The sequence below is a fragment of the Gekko japonicus genome, unplaced genomic scaffold (assembly GCF_001447785.1).
Source record: "Gekko japonicus isolate JY-2015 unplaced genomic scaffold, Gekko_japonicus_V1.1 scaffold42, whole genome shotgun sequence".
Taxonomy (NCBI): domain Eukaryota; kingdom Metazoa; phylum Chordata; class Lepidosauria; order Squamata; family Gekkonidae; genus Gekko; species Gekko japonicus.
The window spans coordinates 800183-816498 of NW_015165831.1; the positions used below are offsets into that span (position 1 = coordinate 800183).

Sequence of the window (16316 nt, forward strand, 5' to 3'; positions counted from 1 at the left end):
TCGCAGGCCGCATCGTCAGGCCGACGGGCACCGTCATGTATGAGGTGTCCACAGAATGCGGCCAGATCCTCAGGAGGCACATCGACCAGCTCAGGCGGCGAATGCTTCCAGATCACGGGCAGGCAGAGGTACCGAGACAGCAGACCGAACTAGAGGAGGACTCCCCGGAGGCCCCGCACATCACCCCGCCTGCACCAGAGAGCTCACTCCGGAGCACCCAGCCCCCGTCTACAGAAGAGAGGCCCCCTGAGCCAGAACCTGCAGCCGCGGAAGCCCCGGCGCCACCTTTAACGCCCGCTCCGGAGGTCAGGCCTCCCGAGGCCCCAGCACAGGGACCCAGACGCTCAGCAAGGGTACGACAGCCCCCAGCGTACCTGAAAGACTATGTTTCTTAGGGCAAGGTCCGGACTATGGGGGGAGGGGTGTAGTGTCCGCTGACCGCCACCGGAGGTCAGCGCACATGCCCAAGCTTCAGGCTGAAACAACAATGGGGACTAGGATCCTAGTCCCTCCACTGGGGAACCAATGGGATCCGTGGCGGGAGATTTGAACCCACCAATGGTGACCAGGGGCGGTCCCCAGGTGTGTATATAGTTGGCCTGCCGGCCGTTGATCCGCATGTCTTGTTGTGTGCTAATAAAGCGTGCTATGCACCACGTCGTTGTCTGTCGTTCGTCCATGCGGCTACCCACTACATAACAGCCCTTTCAGTTGCAGAGTTATAAGCGAAAACGTACAGCCTACACCATTTCTCTTTTTGGGGTATCGGCTACTGGGGGGGGGGCTTTTTTTAGGTAAAGGTAAAGGTTCCCTTGCTCGAAAGCCAGTCGAGTCCGACTCTAGGGTTGTGGTGCTCATCTCCGTTTCAAAGCCGAAGAGCCAGCGCTGTCCGAAGACGTTTCCGTGGTCATGTGGCCGGCATGACTAAACACCAAGGCTCACGGAACGCTGTTACCTTCCCACCGAAGTGGTACCTATTTATCTACTTCCAATGTCTTGCTTTCGAACTGCTAGGTTGGCAGGAGCTGGAACTAGAGACGGGAGCTCACTCCGTCATGCGGCACACTCGGGTCTCGAACTGATAAACTACCGACCTTCCACAGCCTGCAGTTCAGCGTCTTAACCACTTGAGCCACCGCAGCTCCTTTTTTTTTTTTTAAGGTAGAGGCACCAAATTTACGGCATAGTTTGGACCAGGGGGCCCCAATTGTATGGGCCCCAGAAGGAGCTGCCCCCATCTTCCATTGCTTCCAATGGAGGGGGGAAATGTCATGAGCAGAAGCTCACAACTCCTGAGCTGCCTTGTTAAAATTTCGTGCAGCTTAGAGGGAACTGTGGTGGTCTCCCACCCAAATACTGAACAGGGCCACCCCTGCTTAGCTTCTGAGATAGGATGAGATCAAACTAGTCTGGACTGCTGAAGTTAGGGGTGTGCCTTGTGCTCTCCAATGTTTTCTAAATGCTGTAATTGGAAGGAGCAAGTTGCAATACTGCAATCCTCTCTTTTTTTTACACACCTCCATGGCAAATTCTCTGTAAACTGAGACTTATTTATGTCCCACCTTTCTCTCTGATGGGAACCGAAAGTGGCTTACAGTGTTCTCCTCTCCTCCATTTTATGCTCACAACGGCCCTGTGAGGTAGGTGAGGCTGTGGGTGACTGGCCCAAGGTCACCCAGCAAGCTTTCGTGGCAGTGTTGGGGTTCAAACCTGGGTTTCCCAGATCTAGTCTGACACTTTAACCACCTCAACCACACTGGCTCTCATAAGACTTGACATTAAAAACTGCTAGTCAAAAACAACAACAACAAAAGGTTCATTTCTTATGTTCAAAGAGAAAGAGCAAGGACAAAGTAGGCCCATTGCGGGGACAGGAAAGTTAAATTGTAACAGGTGATTAAGAGAGAGAGTAGAACTGCACAATTCCTGCTTTCCCCCAGTATTCTCTTGTGAGGGAAATGGAGCTCAACATGGCAAAAACAGAACACATGATGAGGGAAGGGAGTTACAGTCTAGGATCGACATAGGGGGTAGTAGATAAACACCTAGTTTCCTTAAATGAAACTGTTACCTCCCCAGAGGTACCTGTGCTAAACTCTCTCCGGAAAACCCAGAGGTACCTGGCAGCCAGCAAGGCAACAAGACCAGGCTCCCACACCTCACATTGGTCTGTCACAGGCAGGCAACTTGGAGCCAGAAAAGACTCCCATTTTGAACCTGCTTGATAGTCTCAGGAGAAACTGAGCCAACACAGGAGCCTGGTGAGCAGGCACGTATACAGGATTTCTTGACTGCTACAATCAACAGAGATCACCAGTCTGGCCATACTAACCCCTAATCCCATTTTCCATGACCCTGGCATCACCTTAGTCAACTGCACTGTCTCCTCGAAGTCATTTCCAGAGTCTAGCACCCTTTTCCCACTCCACATCGAGCCACTGATACATAGAAACACAAACACTTGTGACTTTCCCAACCTTGGAAGTCAAAACCAAGCATCCTGCACATGCTCAGTTTTAATCTGGCTACTCAGTACACGCTGGGCCAGCCCACCTCTGGCTCCCCAAACCACATTGCGTTCAGACGGGGTGCGTTTCAGCCGGCATAAACTGCACCGGTTCCAACCGGTGCAGTTTATGCCGGCTGAAACGCAATCACACTTACCTCCTGTCTGCGGAGCCCATCGCTGTATTCCCCTTCACACACAGTGGGCATCGGCATTTTTTTTAACTGAGTTTGCGCATGCACATAGGCAGCCATCCACAGAATGGCGATCTTCGCGCATGCGCAAAACACCCCGTCCCGAAAAGCATGCCCCGAAGAGAGGACTTACCTTTAAAGTTTAATGACCAAACTGGCCTCCCTGAGGTCCCGGACTCTAAAACCCTAAACTAAGGACCTTTTTCTTTTCTTTTTTTAAAACAAACGCGAAGCTTCAGCCAAGCGCATATCGCCGACCTAACAAAAAAAAAATGGTGGGCGAAAAGCGGAAGCCTCGGGCTTCCGAATGGCTCTACAACAGTGGAGAGCAAGTGGTTACAACCAGTGCACTCAGAATACCACCAGTTATGGAACTGGTGGCAGAATACACCAGTTTAAAGCTCTTTGCAACGGTTAGGGACGGAAGGCAGATGTTCTATGTGTGAATGCCGGTAAATACACTGATTCCAACCGGCACGTATACCGTTGTAAATGCCCCGTCTGAACGCACCCATAAAGTGGCACTCTGCGCCTCATAAGAACATAAGAGATGCCAATGTTGGATCAGGCCAAAGGCCCATCCAGTCCAACACTCTGTATCACACAGTGGCCAGAAATACCAGTGCCATCAGGAGGTCCACCAGTGGGGCCAGGACATTAGAAGCCCTCCCACTGTTGACCCTCAATTTTTGTCCAGATCTTGGCACTGATAAGAGTGTACCCTCAGACTCTGAGCCTTTGACATGAACTGCTGGCTGGCCATGTCCTCCTTCCATGGGGATTCCGGACTCCAGGATCAGGTGAATATTGCCAAAATCAATATCCAAAATCAACCCTCTTCTTGTCACTATTTATCACCTGTTTCCTTGCTCTGTGTGCGTTGATCTGTTATAGTTTTTGCATGAGTGCGTTGTATGAACTTTGCATTTATTCACAATAAAACTCTATTTATTCAATTAAAGGTCTCTTCCTTCCGCTGGTATCTCTCACAATTTGACCCTCGTATACATAGAGTATAAGGAACCCTTGTACACGTGTACTGCCTCAGGCAATCCGTGTAACAAAACTAAGTCCTCAGGGCCAGATGAACTGCATCCAAGGGTACTAAAAGAACTCATGGATGTAATTTCTGAGCCTCTGTCCATTATTTTTGGGAATTCTTGGAGAACAGGTGAGGTGCCAGAAGACTGGAGGCGGACAAATGTTGTCCCCATCTTCAAGAAAGGGGAAAAGGAGGATTCAGTTAACTACTGACCCCTCAGCTTGATGCCTATACCTGGAAAAGTTTTAGAACAACTCCATCAGTCACTCCTTGAGCACTTAGAAAGGATGGCTGTGATTACTAAGAGCCAGCATGGGTTTCTCAAGAACAAGTCATGTCAGACTAACCGTACCCCTTTTTTAAAGAAAGTTACAACCCCGCTGGATCAGGGGAATGCTGTAGATATAGTTTATCTTGATTTCAATAAGGCTTTTGATAAGGTTCCACATAATATTCTTGTTGACAAGTTGGAAAAATGTGGTTTGGATCCTATGACAGGTGGATCTGTAGCTGGTTGACAGATCGCACACAAAGAGTGCTTGTGAATGGTTCCTTGGATAGGAGTGACAAGTGGAGTGCCTGAAGGATCTGTCCGTGGACTTGTTTTGTTCAACATCTTTATAAATGATTTGGATGAAGAACTAGAGGAAATGCTTATTAATGTTTGCAGATGATACTAAATTGGGAGGGGTAGCAAATACTGTAGAAGGCAGAGTCAGGATACAGAATGATCTTGACAGGCTGGAAAACTGGGCTAAAACAAAATGAATTTCAATGGGGATAAATGTAAAGTTCTGCATTCAGGTAGGAAAAATCAAATGCATAATTATAGGATGGGGGAGACTTGTCTTGGCAGTACTGTGTGTGAAAATGATCCAGGGGTCTTAGTAGACCATACACTGAACATAAGTCAGCAGTTGTGATGCCATAGTTAAAAAGGCAAATGCCATTTTGAACTGTATCAACAGAATTGTCCAGATAACATGAAGTGATGGTATCACTTTACTCTGCTTTGGTTAGACCTCAGCTAGAGTATTTTGCTCACCATAATTTAAGAAGGATACAGACAAGCTGGAATGTGTTCAGAGGAGGGCGACAGAGATGGTGAGGGGTCTGAAGACCAAGTCCTATGAGGAAAGGTTGAAGGAGGAAGGAATGTTTAACCTGGAAAGGAGATGATTGAGAGGTAATATGATAACCATCTTCAAGTACTTGAAGGGCTGTCATATAAAGGATAGTATGGAGTTGTTTTCTGTTGCCCCAGAAGGTCGGACCAGAACAAACAGGTTGAAATTAAGAGTTTTTGGCTAAACATTAGGAAGAACTTCCTGACAGGGCAGTTCCTCAGTGGAAAAGGCTTCCTTGGGAGGTGGTGGGCTCTCCTTCTTTGGAGGTTTTTAAACAGAGGCTAGATGGCCATCTGACAGCAATGCTGATTCTCAGACAGATCACAAGAAGGGAGGACAAAAAGAGTGGCATCAGTGCTTCGTTCTTGTGGCCTTTTCTTACTCGCCCAGGGAAATTCTGATCACCACTGTGGAGTCAGGAAGCAATTTTTCTCCAGGCCAGTTTGGCCCCCAGGGATCCTGGAGGTTGTTTGCCATCTTCTGGGCAGGGAGCAAGGGAAGCTCCTAAGGGAGAGGCAAAGCAAAGGTTTGAGCCCCCCCCCCGCCACACAGCCTGAAACGAGGTTCAAGTACCATGAAGGGAAGGGAAAGCGGCGTGTCCCCCTCCCCCAACTACCCTCCCTGGAGTCCGACTTCACCACATTCCCATCCCTGTCTTTGTGCCATCCTTGTGCAGGGTAGGCCCGTCAGAGTCCCCAGCCGCCTGCCCGGCCTCATTGCCCCACCCACCACCCAGGGAGGGAGGAAGGGCAGCCAGCACCAGCTGGCCAGCCACCTGCCCAACCCAGCGAGCCTGCCTCAGGCTTTGCCATGGCTGAGCGGTGGGCAGGGAGAGCCAGAGCAGGTGCACATGCACCCCTCCGCCAGCACCTGCTCTCCTTTTGGCTGGCACTCCCACTGTTGATAGCAGGGAGGCTGTAAACTACTCAGCAGCAACAGCAGCAGCACTCTCCACCTGGCTTAGCCAAAGTTTGGCCCCCAAGGATCCTGGAGGTTTTTTGCCATCTTCTGGGCATGGAGCAAGGGCAAGCCCGTAGCCAGGATCTTTTTTTAATTCGGGGGCCTTTAAATTAGTCGGGGGCACCCCTGCAAACCCCAAGCCTGGGAGCACCTCGTAGAAGGCCCCGGTCTCTCATGCAAGCTGCTAAGGGAGAGGCAAAGCAAAGGGTTGAGCCCCCCCCCCGCCACACAGCCTGAAACGAGGTTCAAGTACCATGAAGGGAAGGGAAAGCGGCGTGTCCCCCTCCCCCAACTACCCTCCCTGGAGTCCGACTGCACCACATTCCCATCCCTGTCTCTGTGCCATCCTTGTGCAGGGTAGGCCCGTCAGAGTCCCCAACCGCCTGCCCGGCCTCATTGCCTCACCCACCACCCAGGGAGGGAGGAAGGGCAGCCAGCACTGGCCAGCCACCTGCCCAACCAGCGTGCCTGCCTCGGGCTTTGCCATGGCTGAGCGGTAGGCAGGGAGAGCCAGAGCAGGTGCACACGCACCCCTCCGCCAGCACCTGCTCTCCTTTTGGCTGGCACTCCCACTGTTGATAGCAGGGAGGCTGTAAACTACTCAGCAGCAACAGCAGCAGCACTCTCCACCTGGCTTAGCAAAAGGGGGGCCCAGGCAGTAAATTGGGGGGGGGGCAGCCCCAAGATGCCCCACCTGTAACTACGGGTCTGAACGAGGGTCGCTGAGGGCGTGGAGGGGAGGTATTTGTGAATTTCCTGAATTGTGCAGGGGGTTGAACTGGATGACCGTGGAGGTCCCTTCCAATCCTATGATTCTATGATTCTGTTATCTCTGGAGTAGCTGTCTCTGTAGTGTGAGGTTTATGTATGTAAGTTTGGATTTCTTTAGGGAAATGGCTCCTATATGAACTTTTCTTTTAAAGCTTTGCAATTTTTATTCCACATTCAGGTAAAAATTAAATATTGGGAACAGACCGGAGCACACAGAATCGTAGAGCTGGAAGGGACCTCCAGGGTCATCTAGTCCAACCCCTTCACAATGCAGAAAATTCACAAATAACTCCCCTCCTCGTCCTTTGCCTGGCAAGACTTGTTGGCTAAAACAACTCTGAGCTGAACGGGGGCAGCTGTGTCCAAAGACACAGTCAATCACCTGATCGTGTTGACCAGTAGTCCCCACCACAGTGCCTGCAGATGCCATGGCACTCATTAGCATTGTTCCCTGGTTGGCTTAATCCTGGCATGTTTCCCAGCACTGTGGCCCAGCAAATGCAAAGTCAACAACTGGCCATACGTATGCCTTCTCCGTTGTGCCATTATTGGGGACGGTGGTTCTGTGGTTAGTTTGCTGTGGGTTGGCTCCTGGTGTGCAACTTTTGCATCACTGTCAACACTTATGCTTGGCTTCAGTTCTGGTTTCTAGACTTACTTTTTTATGTATGTTCAGTTTATATACCGCCATTTCCGGAGTTCACAGGGCTCAGGGCGGTTGCCAATAACACTATATATATAAAACCAAAACAGGAAAATTAAAATTAAAGAACATTAGGTAGCGCCAAAATAAATGTAATACGCATTACTGTCCCACAAGCAGGAGAAAGCAGAGTGGGGGGGTGGGGTGGCAGGTAGATGGTACCTGCTGCTGTCCTCAACCAAAAACTCGGTGGAACATCTCTGCTTTGCATGCCCTGCAGAACTGCATAAGGTCCCACAGGGCAGGGATTTGGCAGAGAGTTCCACCAGGAAGGAGTCTTGGCTCTGGTCGCGGACAGCTGGATGCCTTTAGGGCGAGGGATCGCCAGCAGATTATTTCCAGCAAAGCATAAAACTCTTCAGGGGACATACCAGAGGAGGCGGTCCCGAAGATGCGTAGGTCCCAGACCACTCAAGGCCTTAAAGGTCAGTACCAAAACCTTGAACCTGATCCGGTAGTCCACTGGGAGCCAGTGCAGCTGGCGCAGCACAGGTTGAATGTCTCAACTTCTGGTCGGAACCAATGCTCCCTCTAAGCTGTTGCAGTCTTGTGAGCAAAAATGCTACTCTGTGAGCTACCGGCATTAAAGTTGTGAGCGAGCGATTTGGCACCTGCATAAATTTAGTCTGCTCTGGAGCCATCCTTTCTGAGCTAAGACAAAAATGTGTGAGCCAAAGGCTACAAAAATGTGAGCTAGCTCACGATAACTCAGCTTAGAGGGACAACCCAAATCCCATTTCATTGTTTATTGAATGTCCCGTCCTGTTGATGGTCTTGACTCACTCTGTGTCATCTGCCCTGCGTCCCAGTGACAAAGATGGACTGTAAATAACGTAGATGAATAAATTTAAAAAAATGTAAATGGGGGGTCCTGTGAATGGATTCTCCTGTTTTGTCAAGTATGACCAGTAGCAACCACTGACTTTAGCTAGCCACCACTGTAGCATTTAGACATCTACACTGACACTGAAAATCTTTGGCCAAGAAACTTAGAACGAGAATTCCTAGCATACGAACACCATTTCTAACAGGGCTCCCCCCCCCCAAATATTTATTTTGCAACTGAATTAACCTGAGACAGGAGGTTCCTTTTGGTAGCTAGTTTGGTGGTGGTCTCCATCTGAAAACCATGAACTTTATCTGAAGCAGTGGCTCACCAAGGCTCATACTCTACCACATTTTTAGTCCTTAGGTGCCACTGGGTTCTTACTCTTTTCTACTACCTTGACAACCTTAGAGTTGCCAGCTCTGGGCTGGGAAATCCCTGGAGATTTGGGGGGGTAAATTCTGGGGGACTCTTGGGGGGGGGGGGGGGGAACTAGGAGGTTCTTTGCAGTGGAATCTGTGCACCTGAGCGTGATTCTGTTTTTGCATTGCTCTTAAACTGCAGTGTAAAAATCTAGGCATTTAACTGGAATGGGGTAGCACCCCGGTGCGCCCCGTCCACGTCTCTATGGTGTAATCCATTGCTGTTGATATTATCTGTGTTTGTCATGATGGGTTTGACCGGATTCCATGTAAAAGGCGTGCTGTGTGGATTGCTGGCGATCCGTGCAAAAAAATCACGAAGATCTTTGAGAGCCAAGGGGCCGCTCTTGTGGGTGGGGCCAGGCCAGGCTGGGCTCCCTCGAGGATTCGGAGGGCGGTCCTTGGGCTGTCTAGGGCGCGTCTTGGGGGGGGGGGGGGGCTACCCGGGCGTCCCGTCCCCGAGGCGCTCTGGAGGCGCGGGGTGGTGCTGGTGGCCTGCGGGGAGCGGCACACGCTGTTCCTCCACCCCGACGGCGGCGTCTCCTCTTGCGGGGACAACGCCCGCGGCCAGCTGGGCAGGAGGCTCCCCGCCGGGCGGCAGCGCAGCTCCCGGCCAGGTACGTCTCAGCCACACACACACCCCTCCTTCCCAGCCCAGACCTCCCGAAGAATGGGGCGGCCGAGAGGGACTCGGAGGGAGGGGCGCTCTCAAGGGCCGTCGAAGGAATCCCCCCCCCCCCGCGCGCGCAGCTCTCTTTGCGCCTTGGAGTGCGAAGGCGGACCCTCCTCGGGGGACGCGGGCGGCAGCCTCCATCCCTCCTCGCCCGGTCCGCAAAAAGACCCGCGGTCCGTCAGGCAGCGCCGGGCCTGGGAAGGAGGCAGCCCGGGAGACAGCGGTGCTTCCCTCCCTGGTGGCGACATCTGCCACGGACTGTCTTCTCGGCGAGTGACGCTTGGCCGGGCAGCCTCTGCCTCGCAGGCGGGGCTCTCGCGCAACAGCTGTCAGACAGACAGAGAGGCTTCTTTCGCTGCGCCACCCTTTTCTAGTCGGGGGGTGGTGCGGGTGGGTGGGAATCCGCTGCTGATCGGCCGCGAGGGGGGGGGAGCCCTGTTTCAGCGCTCTTAAGTTTCAGTTTCCATTTCTGGCATCTCGCTCCTTGCACGTTTACTTTCGGTTTCCCTTCCTTCCCGGGCCCCTATGCGTAATGACTATTAATAGGCAGCCGCCCAGTGCTTTAATGTCCGATCAGGCATGCGGAGGTGTCGGGGTCATTTCTTCCCTTGCCGCAGATAAAGCCAGAGCCTGTGGGTTGCGGAAGAGAGGGAGGGGGTGGCCCATTTGTTGGGGGTATTCAGCATGCCACTGTCCCATTCTAACAGGGCATATCATAGCAAAATTTTCAACATTCCCCTGAAATTAATTCATTCAATTTATACCCTGCCCTCCCCGCGGAGGCAGGCTCAGAGTGGATTACATGAGAAGTACATACATAGATAACAGTTGAATTTATCATAAAACCATTTTAAAACAGTCCATTATAAAATCCCATATCCATATAAGTAATTTAAGAACTTATTAGCATCCCCTATGCAACTGATGATTTAGACAGGAGTCCACTTTAACTACTTTAACAACTAACCCCCCTACCTTTATGTAACATTTGAGGAAATCTGTTTCAATGAACCTGAAGGAGTGAACCTACTAAGTTCAAGTTCTCACTTGAACTTTATTTGTCTTGTAGGTGCCACTGGATTCAAACCTTGTGCCCATATCTGTTTGTTAACTCTTGTACGGGGATGTACTAAAATCAATGACAGCATTGCCCACTGGAAACAATGGGAGAGGCTTGAAGGCCCATTAAAAATAATGGGAGCCAGGAATCCCATTTGTATGCTAATTTAGTGCCATTCACAGATCTTTCTTACATCCAATCTATAATCACCCAGTACTTATGCATCTTGACTCTAAATGGCCCTTCCTGACAACAACCCCCGCCCCACCCCCTATAAGTAATGGTTGAGGAGATTCCATTCCACTGTATCTGAGGAAGTGGGCTTGCACACGAAAACTTATACTGTGAATAAAACTTTGTTGGTCTTAAAGGTGCCACTGGGCTCCAACTTTGTTCTACAGTAGTCCACTATCACTTTAAAGACTTAACAAAACCTATTCCAGAACAAAGTTGGAGTCCAGCGGCACCTTTAAAAGCAACAATGTTTTATTCAAGCTATAAGCTATCTTGTGCAAGCACACTTGCTTCAGATACCGTGAAACAAAATTTCAGCCATTACATACAGGAGTGTGGGGGGGGGGAGTTGCAAGGAGGGGCTCTTTAGAGGCAAGATGCATAAGTACTGGGTGATTATAGCTGAGATTGGATTAAGGCAGTCGGTAAAATATGTGAAAGGGCCACGGTAGCTCAGAGGTTAAGACACTGAGCTGCAGACCAGAAGGTCTGTCAAAATCTCCAGGTATTTCCTAACCCAGGGATGGCAACCATCCACACGGTATGGAGAAGTGAGTGAATGGTCTGTATTCGCCACTTCCAGGGCCCAGGCTTCTGATGTTATGGGGAAATCAGGAGTTTATGTATACCAGGACCAATGTGAACACCTTGCTTTCCCAGCCAATAGCCACTTACTGTTCTAGTTCAAAACTTTTTTTAAAGTACTATAATCAAACATGAGAAAATAAGGTATAAGAGAATCAAAGACAGACAAAAATCATTAACTAAATGTGAGCCCTAAGAACAAACACCACCACCACCAGTGTTCCCTCTAAGCTGAGTTAATGTGAGCTAGCTCACATTTTTTTAGCCTCCGGCTCACACATTTTTGTCTTAGCTCCGGAAGGGATGGCTACAGAGCAAACTAATTTATGCAGTAGCCAAACTGCTTGCTCACAATTTTAATGCCAGTAGCTCACAAAGCAGAATTTCTGCTCACAAGACTCAACAGCTTAGAGGGAACATTGACCACCACCACCACAGGGGTGGGTGGGTGATAGCCATGTAATAGCGTTCTGACATTATAACATTCACATTCTCTGAATTCGAAGCTTTCTTTAAAAAGGGTAATAGCGTTCTGACATTATAACATTCAAATTCTCTGAATTTGAAGCTTTCTTTTTTTAAAAAAGGGGGGGTTCTAACTCCTTTCGTTGTAGAGGTATGCCTCTCCCAGTATATGTTTGCAATGAAAGGGGCTTGTGTGTGTGTGCGTGTGTGTGTGTGTGTGTGTAAAGTCCAGAAGGCGAGGAGCCTGGGACTGTTCCTGGGTGCCTCACTCACCATGGGGGCCCAGGTCACTGCAGTTGCCAGGTCTGCCTTTTACCATCTTTGACAGATCAGGCAGCTGGCCCCTTACCTCTCCCCCCCAGGACTTGGCTACAGTGACCCATGCAATGGTCACTTCCGGGCTTGATTACTGTAACTCGCTTTACGCAGGCTTGCCCTTGCAGTTGATCTGGAAACTCCAGGCCCCGGCCTGGTGGAACATGCTCCCATGTGAGATCAGGGCCCTGCGGGATCTTGTTACCATTCCGCAGGACCTACAAAACGGAGCTGTTCCTCCAGACCTTTGGGTGAGGCGACAGGCATCCAGGAAAAAAGCTTCCCCCCCTGCTGAAGATACCATTTTAGGTAGCCCAGTCTATACAATCTTGGATTTCAGCAACAGCAATACTGGGGACTGTACAAACTGGCGTGTCTTGTTTTAATGGTGTTTTAATGAATTACTATTATTACTCTTTTGTTGTAATGCTGCAAGGCCTAAGTGCAAATTGTGATCTGCCGTGATCACGCCTGTTCGCGGGGAGGGCAGAATATAAATGTGAAAAATAAAGTAAATAATAAAATAAAAGTGTCATCAAGTTGCAGCCGACTTATGGCAACTGCAGCAAGGGCAAGTGAGAAGCAGTGGTGGTTTGCCATTGCTTTCCTCTGGAGAGTCTTCCTTGGTGGTCTCCCTTCCAAGTACTGACCCTGCTTAGCTTCCAAGATCTGATGCAGTGTGGCTGTACTGTGCTGCCTGAAAGGGGTTAGAGACTTACTTTTAAAAACTCTGAAAAACCAGTGGCCACTGCTGGAACTGGGAAAAATGCAAGGAAACCTGCCATATGGAACCCCTCATTGCTTCTGTGCAATATCAGCAGTGATGGGGAAACCACACAAGCCTGTCCCCATGTAGCAAAAGCTGTTGCGCCTGAGCTATCGTGATTCTGTTTACAATGTGTGTTCAAGTAGAAGTTTGTTGTGTTATGAGCATGAACAAAGGAAGCTGTCATTCTCAGTGGCCATTAAATCCTGTACTCCTTCCACCCTGTGTAGCCAGAAACACAGGGTATATTAACATGTCCTTCTAGATCAATAAATATAAATACTTTTATTTTGTCCCCCTGAAAGAACAAATCCAAGCGCTGGAAGCACAGACTATCGTCCACGTAAGCTGCGGGAAGGAGCACTCGCTAGCCGTCTGCAGCAACGGAAGGGTTTTCTCTTGGGGAGCCGGCACTTTTGGACAGTTGGGCACTGGAGAACTTAAAGACCGCTTGATCGCCAAGTAAGTGTTTAATCGTAACTGTTGTGATGCAGGTGAGCCAGGATGAGTGCTGGGCATCATCCAGAGAAAAATGCATGTAAATCGGTATTCAACTAGACCCACAAAGGAAGTCTTGAAAACCTGTCCTCGCTGTTCATGGGGGTTTGGTTATATTTGCCACCAGAAAAGCAGCCCAGCTCAACCTGTTGAATACTGAAGGCTCCTTGCAGGCAAGAAGTGTTGAACAGGGACTTGATGTCCTACTTGCAGGGAAACAGCAGCGTTAGCTGGGATTTGCCCCTCTGCTTTATCTCCAGTATTCCTTGGCCCCTAATCTTTCTACCGCCTAGCTTGAGCTCATCAGATCTCTGAAGTTAAACCGGGTCGGCCTTGGCTAGTATTTGGATGGGAGACTTCCAAGGAATACCAGGACTGTGACGTGGAGGCAGACAGGGGCAACCCACCTTTGAACGTCTCTTGCCTTGAAAAAACCCCTGGGGTTGTCATAAGTCTGCTGTCACTTGATGGCACTTTCCACCACCGGTATTTCTACAGCAGTTGGGAAGGGGAAGGGAAGATTAGCTGCAGTGAGATATCTGAAGGTGACCCACCTACTATGGAAGAGTCTCCTCTGGCACTCCTCTTTCCCTGCACGTAGGACTCCAGCCCTTCCCAGCATTCGTTCCCTGTACGGAGAAAACCTAGTTGATTTCTGAATGAACCTACTCCATTCAGACACTATGTAAAGCCATGCTTTAATGAAGCTCAGTATGAAAGCAGACCACTCCACTAGCTGTCCTTAGAATCCGTCAAGCCGGAATCTGAAACCATGGGTTGAAGTTGGTTAATTAGCCAAAGGGAACGACTGTTCTGCGAGGTATATGAATAAAGACATAGTGGCTTGATTCTGATTTGTTCTCTGGAGATTTATACCCCGCCCTTCACTTGGAGTCTCAGAGCGGCTTACAAACTCCTTTCCCTTCCCCTCCCCACAACAGACACCCTGTGAGGTGGGTGGGGCTGAGAGAACCCTGCACAAACTCTCTTCTTCAAGGATAGCTGTGCCAGAGTTTGTGACTGACCCAAGGTCACATCAGCAGGTGCAAGTGGAGGAGTGGGGAATCAAACCCGGTTCTCCCAGATTGGAGTCCGCGCACTTAACCACTACACCAAACTGAAGCAAAATGACTAAACTGAGGGTATCATACTTTGATCACCTCATGAGAAGACAGGAGTCCCTGGAGAAGACAATACTGCTAGGAAAAGTTGAAGGCGGTGAGGAACATCCACCATGAGATGGATTGACTCAATCAAGGAAGCCACGGCCTTCAGTTTGCAAGACCTGAACAAGGCTGTCTTGGAGGTCATTCATTCACAGGGTCGCCGTAAGTCAGAAATGACTTGAGACATGAGACATATACACATTTGACAAGGCAAACCCTGAGCTGAGTGATCATCTCTTGAGTGAATTCTGGGTTTTCAGCTTAACCTTATGTGACGGGCGGCAAGCAGTTGCAGGCTTTTAGGCAATGCTGCTGGGAAAAGGGTGAACTAGCTGACAAATGATAGCTCATGGAGCTTATTCTGATTGGGTGAAGGCAGCTTTCTGTGGAATGGAACACTGAGCTGTTTAAACATTCAAGTCGGAAGGAGTTAGTGGGTCAGTTGGAGTTGGAGTGAAGCTAGACAGGAGAGTTAGCTGAAAACTGGTGAGATACTGAAGAGAAAACATGTCTGATAAGCCCTGTCTGGGGCGGAGCAAGTGTGTTGTGGCTCTGCAAATAACAGATTTCGGGTGGAGACAGTGAGTCTGGCAAAGACGTGTCAGAAACTCACCTATTCAAGGAGTGGAGAGAAATCTCCTTGGGTGAAACACAGAAACATGACTTGAGTGGAGCATTAGACGTTCTCAGTATTGTAAGACAGAACCTCTGTCCCTGATTGTGTTTGCCCTGGCCAATTTGAGAAAACACAAAAGCAGTCCTGTAGAGTTGGAAACCAAAAAATAATTTATCTCTCCTTTATTATATTTGAGTAGTGGGTGCCAAAGTTCTAATTCTAAAATGCACTCCCTTAGTGTATGGCTGATGGAACTGCTCCTCAGCATATATCGCCACCAATCAGAAGGCAAAGCCCGGGTCAGAAGACGCTGGCTGGGTTGACTGGCTGCTTTGTGCAGTCCCGCCCAGCGTTTCAAGGTCTTTTGCATATGGAAGCTGATTGGACTTCACTCCATTCCACACCTCAAAATCCCCCCCCCGCAAGGCAGTTGGAATGTCAGTTGCATATGGAACCTGCTGTATTCTGGTGGTGTGCAGGTCCCAGGTTCATGTTTTAAAAGCTGCCTGGGGGATTATGGACCATTCACACACTTTCATCCGTCACACACTCTCCCTGAAAACAACCATGATCTCCTTATTATTGTTTTCAGCCCCCCCCTCCCTTCTCCAGCCTGCACACCAAGACAAGCCGGCATATGCTTCTGCAGCCCTCCCTCCAACCCCCTTCTTACCTTCTTCCCCCCTCTCTGTCCCCCTCTGTTTGGTGCATTGCCACCTTTACCTATGGACATCCCTGGAGATTTGAGGGGTGGAGCCTGGGTAACAATTGTTACCACTCTCCAGGTGAGGGCTACAGATAACTCAAAAATACAAATGCTCTTCAGGTAGCACAGATCAGTCCCTCTGGAGAAAACAGTGCACTCTGTCATTATACCCTGCTGAGGTCGCCACAGGAAACTGACACTGTTTGCCCAAAGCCAGAGCACTCTCCCAGAGCCTCTTTCTAGATCCCGTTGTATTTATTTCCGCAACGGGCATTATTTCTAGTATATTATAAAGCACCTTGTTTTTTCATTGCCCCACCAGTACTGTATCCATAAACCCTTTTGATTAGTGTTCTCTGCCTGGTCATCACACCTATGTTTCTCGGCCTAAAAGGGGGCATTTCGGTTGGACTTGGGAGGGTGCCTTCTCAAGGGACGCTAAGTCCAGGATGGTGGCAGCAGAATGTGGCAACCCGGTGGGGTCATGACGGCATGCATGGCTCCCACAGAGTTCATCATCTGCTTCTGGGGAAGGGGACTCCTTCCTTGTAGTGCTTGTCTTCTTTCTCTTCTACAATGGATCCAGGCATCTTTTCCATGCACTTTCACAGGAGCAGTCATAGTCTGGAGAACTAAGGAGGAGCCTTCTCACTTGGGGGGGGGGGGTCAGCGTCTCTTTCC

The 16316-nt window shown here is 49.7% G+C and overlaps 1 protein-coding gene across 1 annotated transcript in view; it reads left to right on the forward strand.

The window, feature by feature from the left end:
* The first annotated feature begins 35 nt into the window (after positions 1-35).
* Positions 36-16316, forward strand: part of LOC107110067 (probable E3 ubiquitin-protein ligase HERC6) — a 47117-nt gene continuing 30836 nt past the window's right edge. Inside the window, exons 1-4 of the mRNA XM_015410788.1 lie at positions 36-305; positions 6186-6325; positions 8966-9168; positions 12955-13111. Of these exons, the coding sequence (XP_015266274.1) occupies positions 36-305; positions 6186-6325; positions 8966-9168; positions 12955-13111 (770 nt within the window). The remainder of the gene's footprint in view (positions 306-6185; positions 6326-8965; positions 9169-12954; positions 13112-16316) is intronic.